The 21,672-nt window shown below is 31.8% G+C and overlaps 1 protein-coding gene across 1 annotated transcript; it reads right to left on the bottom strand.

The window, feature by feature from the left end:
• Window positions 1-9,619: 9,619 nt before the first annotated feature.
• On the bottom strand, window positions 9,620-16,279 carry LOC126838093 (facilitated trehalose transporter Tret1-like). The gene is made up of 8 exons (XM_050572212.1): window positions 16,128-16,279; window positions 13,469-13,643; window positions 11,906-12,062; window positions 11,613-11,815; window positions 11,341-11,551; window positions 11,001-11,254; window positions 10,087-10,398; window positions 9,620-10,032 (listed from the first exon to the last, which is right to left on the bottom strand). The coding sequence occupies exons 1-8, from the start codon at window positions 16,142-16,144 to the stop codon at window positions 9,688-9,690; spliced, it is 1,674 nt and encodes a 557-aa protein (XP_050428169.1). The 5' UTR covers window positions 16,145-16,279; the 3' UTR covers window positions 9,620-9,687.
• Window positions 16,280-21,672: the final 5,393 nt, after the last annotated feature.

The following is a 21,672-nucleotide window of genomic DNA, read 5'->3' as shown; positions in this document are numbered from 1 at the left end:
AAGAATTGAAACCGACGGTCCGCCATTCTGGTGGGATTTAAGTGTGTTATCAATGCATATAATATATATCTGTATATATAATTCTATCAATATATATATATATATATATATATATATATATATATATATATATATATATGTAATTGTTATAAACATATATTATTCTCTATTAAGTTAACATCACATAAAAGTGGTGTTAAAATATTAATTGTAACAATTTGTAAAAGTGGTGTTTAAATCTACTTTTTAACACCACTTCTACAAAAGTATTGTTAAAATATTAATTATAACACCAATTTCAACAATTTGAAAAAGTAGTGTTAAGTTGTAGATTTTAATACCACTTACAATTTAACACCATTTCCAAATAATGATGTTAAAATATTCAAGTATGTATCACCAATTTCAACAAATTGTTAAAATTGGTTTTAAAATATAGATTATAACACTACTTGTTTTAATAGTGGTATTAAGATGAATATTTTAACACCACTATTGTGGAAGACATTTTACATTATAAATAACCCCAAGTTACCCCAAGTTAACTTAAACTCCTTTTCATGCTGTAAATATAAAAGCTTATATTTTAACACTACTTTTGTAGAAGGTATTCAGAATTTTCTTATTTTTTTATAGTTATTAGTAAATAGTAGGGAGTAGGGACCGTATGAACTTAAGTTGTTTAAATGGTAACGTATATATTTGAATAACGTTTTAAATTAAGAATAATTTGTTAAACATTTTGATTGTTCTATAATCAGTTTTGGTTAATAATTTTCAAAGTTGTTAAAGTTTAAAAATTAGGTTGGGAGAGGAACCGCACCATGTCGTACGTCGCAGGGAACCTTCTAGCGGCGATACCGCCGATCACGCTGTCACCCGTTTTGCGGAACTCGTCCTCAAGGAGAAGGAAGAGGCAGAACGGGTTAGACAGCGACCAAACGGCTGAACGTCACGGTGGTATTTTATAGAATATAAGCATAGTGTATATTGTATAAAGTAGAGTTAAGGAAAAATGTATATAAATATTCCGCCGGGGTCCAATGTGCATATTGTTATTGGGCCCCCACCCCGAAGAGGGTGTGTTAGTTTGTAAGGCAAAAATGTTTAGATTAGGCCAAATGTAGAGAGGTACACGTGGAGCACCCTCTCAAACAAGGTTGTTTATTGTTTGTCAATAAAGAAGGACCTCAAGTTCCTTTTATACTGACTGAAGAGGACCTCAAACGCGCAGTCTGGAGACTGGAACTGAATAAGGCCCCGGGCATCGATGGTGTCACTGCCAAGGTCGTTAGGTCAGCTTGGAGCCTATTCTCGAGTAAATTGATAAATATTGCAAGGGAAATCCTGGACACTTCTGTATTCCCTGAAGCTTGGAAAGAGGCCAGAATTGTCGTGATCCGTATGGGCAAAGATAAGGATCCGGTTTTGCCGAAATCTTATCGGCCCATTAGTTTGCTGCCTACACTATCTAAAGCCATTGAATACGTCATTTGTGAAAGGATCCGGGAAGAAATTAGGCCGAACATCAGTGGTTTACAATATGGCTTTACCAGAGGATTATCAACCGTAAGTGCCATAGACGATATGTTCGGATGGATAGACGGAAGGGACGAGAAACACATCATCTTTGTCTTCCTGGACATATCCGGAGCATTTGATAATCTGAAGTGGTCTACACTACTCGAGGATATGCGCAGACTTGGTTGCACCCACAATACCAGAGCTCTAACACAAAGTTATCTCACCAATAGGGTTGCCACACTATACATGGGTGGTATTAGAAAATCGGTCACACTAACCAAGGGATGCCCACAAGGCTCATTGTTTGGACCAGTACTATGGAGTGAAGCCATGGAGGACCTACTGCTGCACATCACACCCGACCATGTGCGCATACAAGCCTATGCTGACGATATCGCTGTCTCCGTCGCCGCCAACAGCAGGAGGGAACTCATCGCCAGAGTAGAAAAATACATGACCATAGTCAAACAGTGGGGTGATCACCGAGGCTTGAGCTTCTCATCGCAAAAGGCCGCCGACGTGGTACTAAAAGGAGAACTATCCCGGGATTCACCATGGCTTTTGGGCAGGAAAGAATAAGGTCCCTCCCTAGCGCACGTTATTTAGGTGTCATTCTCGACATCAAGAGAACCTTTAGAGAGCATATTGACATGATACTGCAAAAATATTTTTATCTTTTCTCCCGGTTAAGAGGAGCCTTCGGACAAGAGTGGGGTCTTCATAGGTCGACTTTGCACACTCTTTACGAGTCAGTGTTCATTTGTAAAGTTATGTACGGCTCCAAGTACTGGGCACCTGCAGCACTCATCAGCTATGAATGCAGGCGACTACTCTCTCTACAGAAAATCCCCCTCCTTGGTATATCGTCTGCATACAGGGCCACTTCTACTCACGCTTTTCAAATCATTACTGCGTCGATGCCTCTAGACTTGTTAGTGCAGTACTACGCCGCTATCGCTACCTCCAAGCACCTGGATAGAGAGGCCAAAGCCCTTCTTTTATCTGAAAAGTGGAGCGGACTTCTAGAGGTCTGGTAGATGAGATGGGATTCTTCTACCAAAGGGCGCTGGACTTACCGATTTTTCCCGGACATCAATGGCCGTCTTGCCACCCCAATTTGGCTGACGCACAACATAGTGCAGTTCTTAACGGGTCACGGTAACTTCAAGGGTAAGTTACATTCATTCTCGCTGGTTCCGAGCCCCGCCTGCGCCTGCGGTGATCCTTCAGAGACGGTGGATCACATTCTCTTTGATTGTAACCGTCACGCCATCCACAGAGCCAGACTCGAACTGGCAGTCCATAGAGCCGGGCACCTATGGCCATGCGAACCAGCTACTCTTGTGTCCACCAGAGCTCTATTTGCCGCCTTTGAGAAGTTCAGCAACGAGGCCCTCAAGACGCTCCAAGCAGTTCGCTAGTAGACCTGCAACTACAGTAACCTGAGTTGGGACGGTACAGAACGCTAGGCTGGTGACGAGCCGCACCCTAGCCGCGTACCCCCCCCCCCCCTCAGTTCAGCTGCACATAGTCGGGGCCATCACGTCCTCGATCCACAACGATGGAGATATCGCATCCCCATCACAACGGAACGGAGCCAAGCTCCACCGCCCTCATACCCTACCCTCCGGCCCGTGCCAAAAAAAAAAAAAAAAAAATAGGCCCGAGCCTCGCGCTACAGACGCGAGTCTGACGGCTCTAAAGCCGATGCACGCGGGAGCTTAGACCGCACTCTATCGAGAGTTTAAATACGAAGGACAGGCCAAAATAGGAATGGCGCCGCTCAAGCCGTGTGGTGGAAGGCCCACGACCTGTCATGCGCGTTAGCACACCGGTGCCTCATGCTTAACCGCACTCGTTAGTGCTCTAATACTGAGCGGAAGGTTCGCAAGAACCCGCCCAAATGGGCGACGCTCAGCGAGGTCGGCGACCGACAGGGCCGAGGACGGCACGAGGGCCTTTGCTGAGCCCGCTCAGGGGGGTCGGTCGTGCGCTGGGCGCAGGCGGTCAGGAAACTGGCCGCGGTTATCCTTGTGGTTAGGGGAGAAAGAATACTACCAAGGTCTTCGCTCCTGTCGTAAAAGGCGACTAACGCGAAGTAGAGCCCTTCGACAAGTAGCCTTCTGACATGTCACTTCTTCTTGTGACACACCTTCTCCGGCCCGCAATTAGCACCCAGTGCTACTAGTCGGTCCGCAGTCGTTTGTCAATAAAGAGTATCTGACCCGGGGGGAAGTTATGTCCCACTAGGCTGCCCCCCCCCCCGGGTCTATATTGATACACGGAAAAAAAAAGATTTGGAGAGGAGCTCTTCCTCTTGTTGAGTAATACGCACATATTACAATAATTCTATTCTATACATACACTTCCTCCTGTACATAAAATTCAACATTTAAATAATACAGTTTTTAATCGTAATTTCTAATTATACCTAGTGCCGGATTAGGGCCTATTTCTGTAAATATAGAACTTAAGGAATAAGGCCTATTTGCAATGTTGATCACTAAAAAAGGTTGTCTTAGTATACACTATTTAGAATTAACTTTAAACTAAAAGGTGAATCGTAAAAGGTGACGCTACTAAATAAAGACTCAAGACGAGATTATACTTTGAAAATAAGTATAATAGCACAATGCTAAGCGGAGAGTTCTTCCCCGGGCCAAGCCCAAGAGAGTCCTCTCGACATCACAATTTGTGCGACTTTAAATAATAGAAATAAATATATTTTTCGCTGTATAAACATATTAACCGTTTGCCATTTGGCCTAGGTATATTGCTTAGTTTCATAATAATACTATTTTTCCTCGCTCCTACTACAGTTCTCTCGTCGGCTTTTTTTTGATACTATTAACCCAACATTCACAATTTATATTTTAATTCTGACATTTTTTAAACTATTTTAAGTGCTTGTATTTAAGGAAAAATTAAAGTTTTCCATAAAAACCGATAAGAGAACCTAGTTAAAAATCTCCTCTTTTTAACGGTACCAACGTTTTTATTCTATGATCAATTCGCTTTGACCTACACGCTTTATCGTAAACCCCTTTTTTACATGCTTTTCTTTAACTCGCTAACACGTACGTACGTTTGTATGTGTATTATTCAAATCTTGCAAAATTAATTTAATCCACTTCCTGGTGTCGTAGAGGGCTGAAAATTGGCACAGACACACATCACAGGTGACAATCAATATCCTGTAATCATATTGGGACTCGGACATCATCCAGGTCACCCTATACAGGGTCAAATATGGGGGTCATTTCACTAAAATTTCATTTTTTTTTTCAAATCATCTAAAATGAATTTAGTAATCTATTCACCAATTATTAAGTACCTTTAATGGGCCTAAAAAGTAAAAAAATTAATAAATAAACTAAAATAACTTTTTTAAAAACATGCTTTTCTAAAAAAATAGTAAAAGTGAACTAAAAAGTAAACAAGATTGTGAGTTCATAAAAACGTTATACAAATAATTTTATTACAAGAACAATTTACCAATCAATTGTAGCATATTTTATTTAAAATGTCAATGAAAACAACTGAAAATTAACTAAAATTGTATATAATGTTAAACATCTTTAATTGTTAACAAAAAATAAAAGCGTGGGCCCAGTTCAACAAAGTCCAAATTCATTGAGTTAAGTATTATGAAATGTTTGTTTCACACACAAATATTGAACCAAATTTACATTACAAAAGAACTTACAATATAAAACATTATCTGATAAATATATTAGGGACTTTGTTGAAGAGGCCCCATGCTTTTTTTTTTAGTCAACAATTAAAGATGTTTAACATTATATAAAATTGTAGTTAATTTTCGGTTGTTTTCATTGACATTTTAAATAAAGTGTGCTACAATTGATTGGTAAATTGTTCTTGTAATATAATTATTTTTTACTTTTTATTACGGTTATTTTTAAAGGGTATAACGTCCTCTTAACTAATTACTAATTTATAATTATATTCCAATAATAAATAGAAAACAAATATTTACTTCTGTCATACTGTTCCTAAGATAGGACTTAATCCTCTTTAAACTAAAAAAAGCATCGTTCTGGTGTGGCAGTAGACACAGGCAAAGTACAAAATATTTTTAATAGTTTATGGATAGTGGGATAAAATACTTCGTCACAAATATCTAAAGCATGTAACCCAGAGTTGATAAAAATGTTTTCAGTAATTAACTTAGCTCTCCACATCTTCAACTCTGCGGTGCTAGAATGTTGGTCAATTGTTGAGGAATAAAACTCAACAAGCTTTTGAAAAGCAGTCATATCTTCTTTTTCTATCATTGTACTAGTGGATTAGAAAATACAATTAAATCCTAAAAAATTAAGAGGATTATAAAATACACATTGGATAATTTTAGTCGGATAGTCGCGTATGCGTCCAACGATTAGTGGGAAGAGCCGGCCTGTATGCGAGCAATACCGATTACGAATATTTTAAAAGTATATCTGTACTGGAAAACTTAACTATAAAATAAACGTTGGCGAAAAACAAAATACCCCATAATACGTACGTTAAAACATCACGGATGGTAAATGATCTACGTCTTGGTCTATATCTTGAAGAACATGTTGCCAACAGAATTCACATGTTGGTCGATACGGAGAAAATCTAAAATTGTTAAGAAAATGTTTTATTAGCTTTCAATTTAAAAGTTATAATAATAGCTCAACAATAAATTCCAAAAACAATAAACAAAACAGTACAGTATAAACCAGCACAGTCTAAACCAAACATAATCCTAACCAGCACCTTAAGAAATTACCAAATTTGGTACCCACAGATTCGCATTTAACAATATTTTGGACAACGCAAAAAACCTAGTTTTAATCAAACGAAAAAAAAATGATAAAAAAGAAGATAAAGAAAAAAACTGCAAATACTTTTTACGTAAAATATTTAAATAAACTCTTAACCACAAAAATAATACTAGCTCAGTCTGTTTTATGCGCTGATGATGGTAACATTGTTGCCGAAATAATCTATAGAGTGTTATATTAGTGCTTAAGGTTTATTTAAATATTTAATTATTTTATTTGTTTACTAAATATAACCACAAGTGTTGCTTAAGTTTTTTCTAGGTTTTTCTATTTAACATACATAAAGAACATCAACACATAAAGTTATGTATTTTACAAAGGTGGGCAATAATGAATAATAAGTTAAATGTTACTTTAAAAAAATGTTTATATTATTATGAGAGAAATTGTGAAATAAACTTTTAACTGTAAAGTTTTTTTTTACAAATAACTTTTAATTTAATTTTTGTTTGACTATTGTTATCGGTTTTTCTAACTCGTGCTAATATTTTTTTTTTTTTTTTTTCTGATCGCGTACACTTTTCGGCGGCTCGCACAACTGTATGTGGCCGCAGCTCACTTGTACAAGAATACTCGCTCTGTCAAGCATAATGGTAAACATACTAAACCTATTAACGTTTCGCCTACTATTAATAAAGCTAACAACTCTACGATTCGCACTGAAACTAGCTTGATGTTAGTCGATGACAATATCAAATTTGGTAATAACAAACAAACCGTTTGAATGGAGCTATACTATCAATGATACAAATATTCGTTGAAGACAATAATTATTCTGGTTCTTTTCACATTCTGATTTTGGTTCTATCGGTTCGAACAACAACATTGGAAAGCTTCATCTGATCAAATTAGGCAAATTATATGTCAAAGTATTTGATGGTATCACGAACATATCCTTGGTGGGCTCTCAAAGAGTAAAATTAACTTTTGATTCTCATTCTCACGCCAACGCGTGTTTACTATCTCCTAGGATATGAACGGCCTCGCTGCCATTATACCTAATTCACTAATTTTTAGTATTGGCATAAACATTGGCGGTGCCCTCGTCCATAACATCGATTCCTGTGAATCAAAGCTCAAACCCCCAAATATATAATATAATATAGTATTTTCAAAGGGCTCAGCCCGTGTAATCTTAATAAATTAATAAAGGATTATGTCTCATCCATTCTTCAATTACTTGGAAAACCCCAGAATTAATTTACATTTATAATCTATTTCATATTTTCAAATAACATACTGAACTGGTAAACAAAATCTAACATTAATGTATGTATGTAGTTGGTACCTACACATAGACACATTTTAAAATATTGTAAATAATAAATATTAATATTAATGTATGAACTATGTATCCTCGTAATCAAATCTCTAGTCTATCGATTCGCCTAGAAAGTAAATTTGTGAAGTTCCTCTGGGTTCCAAGTCATGTCGGAATTGTAGGTAACGAAATTACCGATTTTGCAACAAATTTTCTTTGCACACTTCTCCTTTTAAGATACCATCTTTTGATATTTTCTCTAAGTACCGTTCGCTTTTACATCGTGCATAGTGAACTACATGGTCCTCTCTCGGCCCTCCCACCTAATTAGCTTCCTGGCATAGAAATACTTCTCCTTTAATTACAACTCGCCCGTGTTTCTAGGGTGTGGACATCCCTAGACATCTTATCGTTACCTTTTCTCGGTTACACGCCGGTCACCATCTACTACCTTCTTTTTGTTATCGTCTCTAGCTCAATTCGTCCCCTCTTTGCCCTTTGCACCTGTCGGATATAAATTGTGACGTTTCACATATCCTTTCCACTCTTCTTATCTCCTTCCCAGTCGCAACCTTCTTTTTTCTCTCCTCTCCTCTATTTGTTACATTTCTCCTGATATCCAACTTCTTCTTAACTCTTGTTACCCTATCGATATTTCTTCTATAATTTCCTTTATTTTAAACGCTGACTTCCTCATTTAAATATATGTAAATCTTAGGTAGTTGTCATAGAATAAAACAGCTACTTTATCATTAAATTTTTATTCTATTGACTATTATTGTTATTCGGAAAAGCTAATGTTGTAATGAAAATTAAAGATATATATATATATATGTTTTTAGTATAACCATTAATAGAATTAGCAACTACATAATAATTGGATTTGTTGATATTTTTGTACTACGAAGCACGGTATATATACATAATTCAGTTGTCTAAATTCTAAAAGTAAAATACTGGTGCATTTGTAGAATTTTATTAGAAACTGATTGTGCACATTTTTTAGGTTATAGCCTTTACAAAAGTGAAGTTAATTAATTCGTGTTTTGTTTATTCTACAATTAATAATTATTATCTTTGTTTAGTACATAGTACATACCTACACTTTACTGACAGTATATTGAATTATAAAGTATAAACTCGCACATGATGTACTAAAGACAGGATTAAGAAAATTGTCTGCAATTATAGTTCCGAAGTTATTAAGTTATTCATTAACAGATATTTTTTTTATCAAAATTGTACTTGGAAATTTTGCACCCCGGTAAAACACTTACAACGCCCCCAGTCCTTAAAAAATGTATAGCTTATATATTTGCTCCCCTTTAAGTATGTCTGCCTTTGATGTACATAGTTAATATATTATGTTTAAACAACCCATGCTTAAAATAAATGCCTATTTAATAATTTAGTACTAAAATTGTTTACTGTGACGCCCTCTTAATCTTGAATTTTGTTTATGGATTCGTTAACGTGCATTTCCTGAGACATGTTTTTGTACAAATATACCTAGCAAAACAACTGTTACAAAAGTTAGAAATAAATTTAAACAGCAATATGCATTTCTTTTACGATTGGGGTAAGTTTAAGCTTGTCATTCTCACATAATGCAGTTAAATCAGTCATCATATACGGTATGTATGGATACAGTTGTTACATATAATCCATTTACCTCTTGCCAAAACGTATACGTAGGATACGTAGGAAGCTGGAGCCTGGTAGTAAGCTGTTGTAAAGATATATCTAAAATCTAAATATTATTTTATATTATATTTGTTTTTGTTTTTAACAGCCGCAAAGAACTTGAAACGGAATTAGTATTTAATTTTATTCTACCAGAATCTTGCAAAGCTATTATGAAGAAAAATATTAAATCCAAACAAATAAAATATCTCGAAATAGCAAGAAACATTGTTTTTGAAGAATCTGCGAATACTGAAGAGTACATCATATATTAAACCAATTGATGGTGCATTTTAAAATGATTAATTTAACGTTTACATTTTGTACAAAAGCAAGTGCGTTCTGATTTATTTATAATTCATTAAAAAAAGACAATAATTATTATTTTTATAAATGTGATTCTATTTGTTCAATTTCTAAAGCGGGGTTCGTTGCCGCCCACTGTTTTATTTCTTCGTTTCTATCGCTTTTTGTAATCTTTTTTGCGAATGTTTTGGATTTATTTGCAAAATGTTCTTGTATGTCTTCCAAACATATTCCTTCCGTTTCCGGCATCATTATGTAAAGTACTATGCATCCTATTATACTAACTGAGGCATATAAGAGAAATGTTCCAAATAAATTAATGTGATCAAGAATCATAAAATATGATTTATTGGCAGTAAATGCAAATATATAGGAACTTGAACCACTAGCACCACTGGCTGGCCCTCGTATGTTTGGCGGATACACCTGAAAATAAAGTATAATTGTATGCAACATAATATTAGGGTACTATTTATTTACTTCTCCGATCAGCATCCAAGGAAGTAACCTGATCGATATATGTGTCATAAACGCGGCCATATTTAAAAATACGACTGGTATCCACGTGTTATTGTTGGTCAATTCAATGTTATATTGTCTCATATAGGCATAACCTGATACGATAAAAAAACATAGAGATGTTCCCAAAGTGGATATTATTGCTAACGGTCGTTTGCCTGTCCAATGAATCAAAGTCAAACATAGAATTCCTCCCATCAATTGAGCCATTCCTAGAATTAATGTAGAAGCATATCCACTAATTGGAGAACCCAATGTCTCAAAAATTTGAACCTAAATTACAATTTATCATATATTAGGTATAGGGAAATTCGATCCAATTAAGTATATATTTAAATTGATTAGTATAGATGGTATTAAATAGTATTTGATTTTCTTAAGTTTATAGAATGTTAGAATGCTCTGTTATTAAGAAGCCAAGATTGTTATTCTTACAATTTAGGTACTATATGAAGGGCAGAGGGGAAGAAGAGTAGTAGTCTAATTATGAAAATTTTTCAGGAGAGCAAAAACAAAGTTAGTTTGCGCGTATAAATATATATGTCAACCGTTTTCAAAGCGCTAAGTTGGCTCCAATATAACCTCTCTTTCACCAAATGGATTTCGACATTTAATAGTAGCCCCAATGTACTATTGATTGGTGACACTGTCTAGAAATTGAAAAAAATTGACTACTACCCTTTTTCCCTGTGCCCTTCATATGTGCATATTTATGTGGTTGTATTTCGAGTAAGTAGTTACAAAAGCACCTATTTTTGGTTTTTATAGTATTTTTTGGGAAAAGTACTTTATGTAATTATAGTAATAATAATGTTAAATTTCAACCTAGAATATATGGCTTAACACAACATTTATATGATAAAAATAAAATTTACAGCGTTAGTTTGTAATGTAGTCATTCCACCAAAATGACCAAAAAAGAACGTTGCTGTTATGATGAAATATGGTAGTAAAAAAGTCCGTTTGATATAAAACGAATAAAATTTTTTGTTTTTCTTCATTTTAATTTTTTCCTTATTCATTGCTATGGATTTCCTTATCGTAGACAACTCAAATTGAACTTTTTCTGGGTTTACCCATCCACGAAGCCAACAAAGTGATTTTTCAGCATCAGCAACTCTACCTTTGCCTCAAGAAAAGAAATTACTAATGAGTAAATACAACAATCAAAATTATAATAGGCAATTTAATACGAAGACAAACATGTGAACTTACTTATAAGCCAATGAGGACTCTCTGGTATAAACAATAGTGATATCAATGCACATATTGGTATAAAAGTGTTAATGAGTGCCACCTTTCTCCAGTGTAAAAAGTTACCCATGACGAACTGAGACATAGTTCCAAGTATGACTGTAGTAGACGCTGATGCCGAAAGCACTCCTCTAAGATGCGGTTGAGTTATTTCAGCAACATATGTCAACACCTTAGTTTAGAAGTGTTGTAAATCAAATGTAATGAAATATAAAAGAAATATTATAACTTACTGGAGCTTCCAGTAATCCGCCACAGAGGCCACATATAGCTAAAGCTAAGTAAAGTTCCACTACAGTAGAAGCATTATGAAATAATAACCAAGCCATGATAAATGGTAAATTAAGCATAACCATGCTAGGTTTTCTTCCAAAAGGTTGAGTTAATGCACCAGACATTATACAACCAAGGGGTACGCATATCAAATTAATACTACCTGTAAAATAATGCATACCAATTATTACTGAAACAAATTGTTAATTAATCATGCAGACTAAATTTGGGTTTTGAAATAAAAATGACTAACTGAACCATGATATTTGTTCTCTGGTTAGCTGGAGCGTATCGCTGAATTTTTCATTGGATGCATTTTTAGTATATAATGCTGGGATAGCTATGGTTGGAAGCCCTAATGTCATACCATATGTAAGAAGTAGACAATTCTTTGCTGATGTCGCCAATATCTGTAATTAAAATTTATGCCAGAGGAAATAATATGAAGGTATACGTAATAAACTAAGTAATACAACAATTATTATAAGCCCAGTTTTAAAACAATAACTATTTTGTTTACTGATAACATCCCATACAAAGTTGTGCGAATACAAATTCGAATAAGTAATTAGAATAATTAATTATTTCACAATTTTTCGAATAATTGTTTTTCAATTTATTCTATTAGCACCTTATTAAAATAAGTCTTACACAATTTATTCTAATCAAAAAATAATTCGAATAATTAATTTAGAAATTATTCTAATGAAAAATTATTTTTATATGTTAACAGGGCTTACATATTTTGTAAATGTTTCATATATTATGTTATAATTATACGAAATAATCTTTGAAATATAGTTATTAGAAAAAAAACTTACTAACTATTTAAATAATATGATTAAAAATTATCCGAAAAATTATTTTTAAAACGATTCCAATAAAAATATATTCAAACTAATCTTGTAACCTCTGCTTCCCTAATATGCTCCCAGCTCGGTCCCCACTGCACTGGCTTTTTTTTAGTTTTAAATCATTTTTAATTATACAGTACGTACGTGCCGAAGGTAACATGGTTTACTAATTATTTAAAAGTTTATTTAACAAAAAAAAAAATGTATTGTCTAAATATCTGAATAATAGACAACTTAAAAAGAACATTTTCCACCTAAGGAACAATAAGGCATTTAAATTTGTATTTACACTACTTAAATAATGTGTTATCTAGATGATTATTAAGATAAAGTTTTATTCGAATGAAACTTAAATCTGATCTCATGTTATACAATTATGATAAATTATTTCGAATACTAATTTCAATTTGCGACTAACTGATGAAGACGACGTTAGAGTTTGTATTGTGTACCTACTACCTACACCTAGTATACTAAGATGACGTTAGACTACTCCGAATTATTTTACAGAAATCTAATAAAATTAAACACAATATAATTATGCAAAAGTTTATTTCCAATCACAAACATTACCTATATATTTTACCATCTATATAAATTAACGTCGAAGATTCTAAACATTTATTTAAAAATTATTTGTTACTTTCAGTTAAAATAGTTTCTAAAACCTATATACTTCCCAACCCTACTATACTTCGATCTCTGTGCTAGCTTTATTTTTTACAACTCTAAATAAATATAATTACTATAAAATTACGTTTAAAACTAATTTTCATAAATATTTATATTATTAGCAGGCATAGTTTGCATCAAGTGATTTTAGCCAAAGAATAGCTGAGTAAAATAGAATTTTAAGTAGGTAAAACTAGCAGCTCTACGTTACCTACAGTGTATAAACTATATGGTTGTTTGTTAAAGTTTTTAAAAATGATTACCCAATTCTCAATTAGTAAATAACATACTTGTGGTAAAGCATTTCTGAATGTCCTCTCGGGTACGTATTTGTCAGATTCATTACTATTATGGTTATTTGTTTGTTTCACAGAATTGTGTATTGGCATAGAGAAACCATGAAAAGTATTAGAATTTGTCGAAACGTCTGGAGAAAAATCGTCTTGTTCACTTCCATCTTTTTTGCTGAAAATTAAACAAACGTCAATGTTATTGTTTTAGTTTTAGGAATAGTGTTTATAATATAATGGTGTATAGACCCGCCAACAACTATTGATTCAATATTAACAATCACTAATATTTACAATCACCACAATATATAGCTTCTACGAGTCTGCGACTAACACTCATAAATATTTTATGCTATATAGAAAAGGGTCAATGATCTGTTTGAAAAATAATAATCATTGACACCTATCATGCATATATTCATATTATTTTGCTGAATATCTCTGTAAAAACTTTCTAATCTGTTCATTACCTATTTAAATTAATGCCAGCCAAATGGATAATAAATTGTCTTTCTCTTACATTGTATGTATCTACCTAATGTAAAAAGTCCACGTAACTGTAAAATTCCCTAAGCAAAGTATTGTTAGCTTACTATAAATGTATGTGAGGAAATAACCTAGGTGCTTAATAACTAATTATTATAGAATATATTTTAATTTATTTTCTTCTTTATATAATTATACCTGTATAAACCAAAATACTATGACTAGCATTACTGTAGAAAATTTATATATCTAGCCTTTTTTATGTTAATGCTTTAGAAATAAAGATAAGTTTTGAATAAAGAACTATATTTTAACATATGTCTATGTTATTCTTGATGGTGACCCGTAATAAAGCGACTTATAGCAAAATAATTAGTTTGAATCATAACCTGTTGATATTTTTAAATTTTAAGTGTGCCATAAGATTGTTGTTTACGTTTCAAATGTAGGTAATATTTTGCAATTTTTAACTATTATCTATTTTCTTTTTTATATCATTATAATATCGCATAAATCGTACGTATAATACGTACAAATTACGCGATATGGGTTTTTATATGTACTACTGTGCAGTAGCTCAAGTTAAACCTTGATTTGTTTCTTTAATTTTCTTACCTAAACGTGGAACACAATTTAAAAGACAATAGATAAACCGAATTTCTTACGGTTCATAATCGTCTACTTTGTGTATGAAAATATAATACACGTGCCTAATATTTAAACTCTAGTGTCAAAAAATAAAAATAAACATACAAAAAATAACAAAAAAATAGGTAGTTATATTTATTAATATTTACTTATTATTTAAAGTTGATTGTACTAAGGTACCAGTGAAAAAAAAACATGAGTTTTATCTTACATAATGTTTTTTTTTAAGAATCATGTTACTTAACATTTAAGTTTATGTACCTAGTACAAAGTCTTAAACAAAAGTTATAACTTTTTATTACAGAGTAAAATGTATTATTCGCCATCACAAAAAAAAAATTTTTTGGAAAATATTTTTAATGTAGAACTAAAAATGTATAGCTAGGGCCAAGTATGCTAACTAACACAAAGCAAATGATTTCTCTGTTACGATATTAGCATAGGTTTTATAAGTATTACTACATGTTATTGTTCCAAAATTTGTAGTGGATCGTAGTATGTTTACCAATATTATTGAAACATTTCTTTGGAAATAGCGTGTACCTATGTTAATATTTTCTAAAAATATTACCAAGAGCTTAATACGTTTTAATTTATGTGACACGTATTATGTTAACAATTACAGTACAATGAATAATAATCATTTAGTACTACGTGAAATGCTTGAACATGCATAGCGAAGCTATCCTATTATCATTACAGACTCACGAAAGAATTACTTATACAACTATGAGATTGAAAATAAAGATTTTAATAAATTAAGTGTTTAATAAAATGCGTTTTGTTTAAGATAATAATAGCCGGTAAGTAGACATTTTTTTAAAAGTTTGAATCATTATATACTCACTATACTTAAATATACATCCAATAAAATTGTAGACACGCTATTTTCTGTACTTTAATTTACATATGTAAATACATATACAACACAATACAACCTATGTTAATTGTTTTTACATTTTTTTTTTCTAAACATAAGTTGTGAAAGTAGCTCATAAAAGTGTAAAAGACAATGTAATACATTATAATGGTTTTAGATAAAGTTAAATAGTTTTGTCCTTCATGTTATTAACTACTAGAATACCTTTTCACATTATTTTACAACTATTAATGTTAGGAGTATATTTATGTATGGCTTAAAGTATAGGAGTTTTTAAACAGTTAATTAAATTATTTAAATTAAAACGTATGTTTAAGACAAAATCAAATGTAATAAACAATAATTCGATTATTTTAAATGTATTAATTATTTAATAATATTCGTTTTTTGTTAAACTAATATATTATATATATTTATTTAATAATAATAATATACTTACAAGTGTTTTTTCTTAAATCGCTGACTCACTAAAGTATAGAAAAATTAATTTACCGACTTCTAGTTTAATAAAATATCAACTATAATAATAGTAATTAAAACATAATAATAAACATAAAAGCAAATACTTACAGCTAAGAAGGAAACATTTAAATTATAAGTGTTTTGGTATTCATTCCCCGTTTTCTATTTATATAAAAATAATACCTTGTGTAACTGCTCATACTTCTTCAAGATCACAATAATTCGGAAACACTTAAACAAACATAATTAAACTAAAAACTATTTAACAAATTTAAAAAATATATAGGTATAAGATTATTAAACTGAGTCTCAATACATGTGTACTGATAACCTAAACGGCGAACACTGATTCTATTAAGCATTCGAAACTAGTACCTGTATGTCTACCATCCTACCTACAACTTTCTATAGTATTTCATATCTTCATTTTTGTTAACCCAACGATTTTTACGTTTACAAATATTTAAAACGTGCATTTGAAAGCTTTAACTTTAGGAGAACATTTTACTTATTATATTATTATATTTATCCAGATTGTAAAAATAATCTAATAAAAAAAAAAATATTGCATTAGTATTATTTACACAACCTTTTCGTTATATCTAAAAGCACGGCAGTGCGCCAGGCCAAGTTCCAGCAATGCCAGTGTATCTTTACACGAACCAATTCACTCAGTTTTTCTAACCCACATCTCTCTGTTTCCTCTTAAAATAAGCTTATAAAATTTGAAACATAGATTAAGTTCGAGTAGCTTAGGACACTGTACAAAATTGAGCCTTTAATAGTAAGCTTTTTCAAAAAGGAAAAAAGAAACTTTCAAATCTGAAAGTTGCAATTTTCTCAAAATGAATGCCGCTTTAGGGAGTGTAGTTCTAAATGTATGAAGTGACGCGCATAAGTATTGCTTGATTATATTAGCACGGGTTTTTATTAGGTAATTAATCACAGATTCCCGCACCGTCGACAAAAAACGTTCTCTTTCAATCATTGTTACAATATGGCAATAAGCAATTGTTTGTAATTGATAGTAAATACTCATCAAACATAATGTTTTCGTAATTTGGTTGTATTTTTTTTTATTTATCAGTTATCAAATACAGAATATTTTAATAATCCTAAAAATATCATTATTTAATTCAGTCTATATACCGTATACCAGTGTTATTATTCGTTGGAAATTTCATTCGTTCTAAGTATAAAAAAATAGCAAGTTCCTGTTTTCTAAGAAAAATTGTATTAAAGGCGGCCGCGTGAATTAAACCATAACCAGCAATAAATAAACTAAAAAAAACTTTTTTAAAAACATAATTTTCTAAAAAATAGTAAAAAGTGAACTAAAAAGTAAAAAATAGTTTTATTACAAGAACAATTTACCAATCAATTGTAGCACATTTTATTTAAAATGTCAATTACTTTGAAAACTACCAAAAATTAACTACAATTTTATATAATGTTAAACATATTTAATTGTTGACTAAAAAGAAAAGTGTGGGGCCTCTCAACAAAGTCCCTAATATATTTATCAGATAATGTTTTATATTGTAAGTTCTTTTGTAATGTAAATTTGGTTCAATATTTGTGTGTGAAACAAACATTTCATAATACTTAACTCAATAAATTTGGACTTTGTATAACAGGGCCCACGCTTTTCTTTTTAGTCAACAATTAAAGATGTTTAACATTATATACAATTTTAGTTAATTTTCGGTTGTTTTCATTGACATTTTAAATAAAATATGCTACAATTGATTGGTAAATTGTTCTTGTAATAAAATCATTTTTTACTTTTTACTATTTTTTTAGAAAAGCATGTATTTAAAAAAGTTTTTTTTTTATGTATTAATTTAATTTTTTACTTTTTAGTCCTATTAAAGGTACTTAATAATTGGTGAATAGATTACTAAATTCATTTTAGAAGATTTGAAAAAAAAAATGAAATTTTAGTGAAATGACCCCCATATTTGACCCTGTGTAGGGCGACCTAGATGTCCGAGTCCCAATATGATTACATGATATTGTATTGTCACCCGAGGTGTGTGTCTGTGCCAAGTTACAGCCTTCTACGACATCGGGAAGTGGATTAAATTAATTTTGTAAGATTTGAATAATACCCATACAAACGTACGTACGTGTTAGCGAGTTAAATAAAAACATATAAAAAGGAATAATATCTGCAACAAAAACTTAACAATTAAAAAGGGCCAAGTTCCAGACATCCTCCCAAAAAATGTAGTCAATCAAAGTAGTGGTATCTACATTGCGGCCAGAGCCGCATTTAGGGGGGGGGGCAACAGAGGGCTGTGCCCCGGGCGGCTGATTATGAGAAGGCGGCTAAATTTGTTATATATAATTTCATTAATTTATAATCCTCTCAAAACTTCATTCAAAAGAGGTATGTATACGATAAGAATTGTATTCATATAAAATTAAAATGGCTGGTTTTTTAATATTGCATATCATATTTACCTTATAACATTGTAATTATTTATAAGCATGGAGTGTAGTTCAATAACTTTTATACATTTTAATGATATTATATAGTTTTGGGCTGAAGGCTTGTACGCTACCTGATATTAAATATTAAAAAAAACTAATTAAAATACAGTGACAATTGTATTATTTTTATTTCATTCAAAAAATTATTATTGTATTGTAAAATATATTATAAAAAATACTTTCCACAAAATACAATTATTTTGTACGTAATCTTAATTAGGTTATTCAGATAATTAATATAACTCAGCTATTTTATCATTTAGATTTTTTAACTGTAACGATCTGTCTTGTTTAGAGAATGTGAACTAACTTCCAGCTTCAATCAAATGGCGTTATGCAGAAAGCAACCAACCCACAAAAAAAACCAAGATTTTAGTTTAACTAGTTCAACTAAGAAGAACTAGAGAATACGCGTTGTACTTATGGAAGGAATACTTACGAAATGTATAATGTATAGCCCCATTTTAAGCTTTTTTAAACTTCACATAGAATAATAAATAACAAGGATTTTTAAGTAATGATATAAAATAATTTATTAATAATTATGTATTTTCCAAGTATAAATAGAAACATTGACAAAATAACACCGTGCTTACAAATCATAACATTAAAAATAACTAGACTGAAAATTAAAAAGTAGGCTTCTAAATTTACCATGGCGATAACTAAATAAATTACGGTATTGTGACTTGTTGCCAGCCACCTTAGTGGTTTGACCATTGTCTTGTCCATCATATAACATTTTATTATTATGTAGTTCGACTGCGAACTCGCCAGTCTTCAGTTTGCTTTGCATTTGTATAAATGTGTTACGGTTATTACTTTCGGAGTTCGGACTTTGTCTTTTGTGTGTACTTTAATTTCATTTACAATTTTGTGATTGTCATTAGTGATGATGGTGATTATAGTGATAGTCATTATAATAAATAAATAATTTAGAATTGTGTTGAAAAGAGGTTGTAGTTGTGACGCCTTGTCAAGTTAAATAATATGGTTTCCAAAATGTATAAAAAAACAACGTTCAACGTCTTTAATACGAGTGTAAAAAGACAAATGGGTTAGATAAATATTTGTTCGATAAAGAGTTTAAAAAAAAATACTTATTTGAAACAAACATTAAAATCTTCTAGTGGTATAAAAAAAACAAGAAGTATTACGTTAAATAAAAAATAATTGATATCCCAAAAAAAAAAAATTCGTAAGCACCGTGTTAAATATCACTAAGAAAATACACTCAAGTTAGAAAAGTTGTGATATTAATTTAGGGACTAAGAAGTATGCATAATATTATTTTATTAAATAACTTTATATGAAACAAATCACATTTTATTAATTTTAATTTTACATGATTAACACCAAACGGCTTATACATATTATTATTATTGTAGAAATGGAACTTAAATTAAATACATTAGTAAATTATTAATTTAACAGAAATATAATAAAATATGATCAACACATAATATGGTCTACGTACTAGGATAATTATTATTGTAATCACGCATCATTCTGTCCAAGGGCGCATTTTTCATAAAATTAGTTCTACCTAACGACACGTGAAAAAATTCATGTAACCTGGTTTTGAACAGTACCCGGATACTAGTCGTTCTAAAAGACGTAAAGCGTCTATACGGCTATTAAGTGGTCCTCAAAAAAAGCATGTTCTACATTTCTTGCGCCTTTCCCCCAAATAGTTCAGGCCTAATATCTGTGTAACAGGTCCATAAGCTTGGGGTTGGGGTGTGTAATTCCCAACATCGTAATAAAGCAATCGGACGAAGAAACAAAGAGACTAACAAACTGAGTTCGGTTACTCAAGTCTCAAATAGGATTTCATCCATGAAAGAAGTGGTTCACTAATACCTAAACGATCTAAAACATAAATTAAAGAACCATGATTGATCGTATGAAAGGTACGATACTTTGAAAAGTTCCTATACACCACATTTACTTGCAGCTTGGATTCGAAAGCTTCGCAGACAAAAGTAGTGAAATCAATCACACTAGTATCATTAGAGCGGCCCGGAAAAAAACCCATGAAGTTCGACTGATAGAGTTGCGCAGTCCGCTCAATGCGCTAAAACACAATTAACAGAAAAATTGTTCCCAGAAATGGTAGGCCCTATGTATGCAGTAGATATAAGTTGCGAAAAGACAAACCATTCGAGTCCCTGAAGCTTTTTCAGCTCCAAAGTGTACATCGTCAGGGATACACTCTTCCCTTCGCAGTTCCGGATAAAGAACCAAAATTACCGGTGATCACGAGTTAACTATTTTTGTGTTGAAATCAAATAATTATTGTTAAGTCGCGTAGACTCTGCTTTGCCCTCCATATTGCAATAGCATTCGCTTATGTATAATTACAATGTAATAATTAATAATAAATTAAAGCAAAATTTAAATTTATAGTTTTTTCATTTTAGAACTGATCATACAATTTGTTATTATTTCTTTTTTTTTTGATAGAGGAAGACTTTTTACAGTCTTTGTAGGTATCGAACTCAGATTATTAAAAATTGTACTTGTGCGTCGTAATAAACGTTTGAATATTAACCTATTTAACCTAAAAATGATGTGGTCTTAGAAATTAAATAAAAAATGGGTCATCAGTAAGGACTATGAAAAGTCTTTCTTTCATTGAAAAAAAATATGGTTAAAAACTACCTAAATCCGTATTACTTGTAAAAAATGCATACGTACGATGGTGCTTAACAAATTAACCTGATAATAAATTGATATGGCCGAAATTGAACATTTTTTTTGTTTATTAATTGCATATCTATTAAAATTTGAGTTATGTAGAATGTTTGGTAAAAAACTCGACCCTTTGGCCTCGAAAAGACAGCTGCTGCCTCTTCCAGTTTTCCCTTGACCCCTCGCCTTTTTTATCATGTTCCCAATCGAGCGGAGTTTGTAAAACATAGATATGCTTTCACATACGTCTACTTATCTTCTTTGAGACTCTTCTTCCTTCTTAACTCATCCATTTAATGCCAAGCCATGACGTCATCAAATGGGCCATGCATCATGACAGCATTTCGTTAGTCGTTACGCATGTTCGTGTCGGTAATTGTAAAGTATTAAGTTACTCATCGCAAAATCATATTCTGTGCTAAAATTACTTTCGTAGAAGTCACTTTCGGGAGTATTTATGGAACGGATTAAAACATTTTTTTTTATGGAGACTTACTATTTTTTATATGGGTGCTACTAAATAATAGACCGATTTTAA

This window comes from Adelges cooleyi, unplaced genomic scaffold, assembly GCF_023614345.1.
Source record: "Adelges cooleyi isolate 19-005CV unplaced genomic scaffold, UGA_ACOO_1.1 ACOO_flye_CR_arks_rails_tigmint_CR_PRNA_30, whole genome shotgun sequence".
NCBI lineage: Eukaryota > Metazoa > Arthropoda > Insecta > Hemiptera > Adelgidae > Adelges > Adelges cooleyi.
This window is presented reverse-complemented; position numbering and strand designations above follow the sequence as displayed.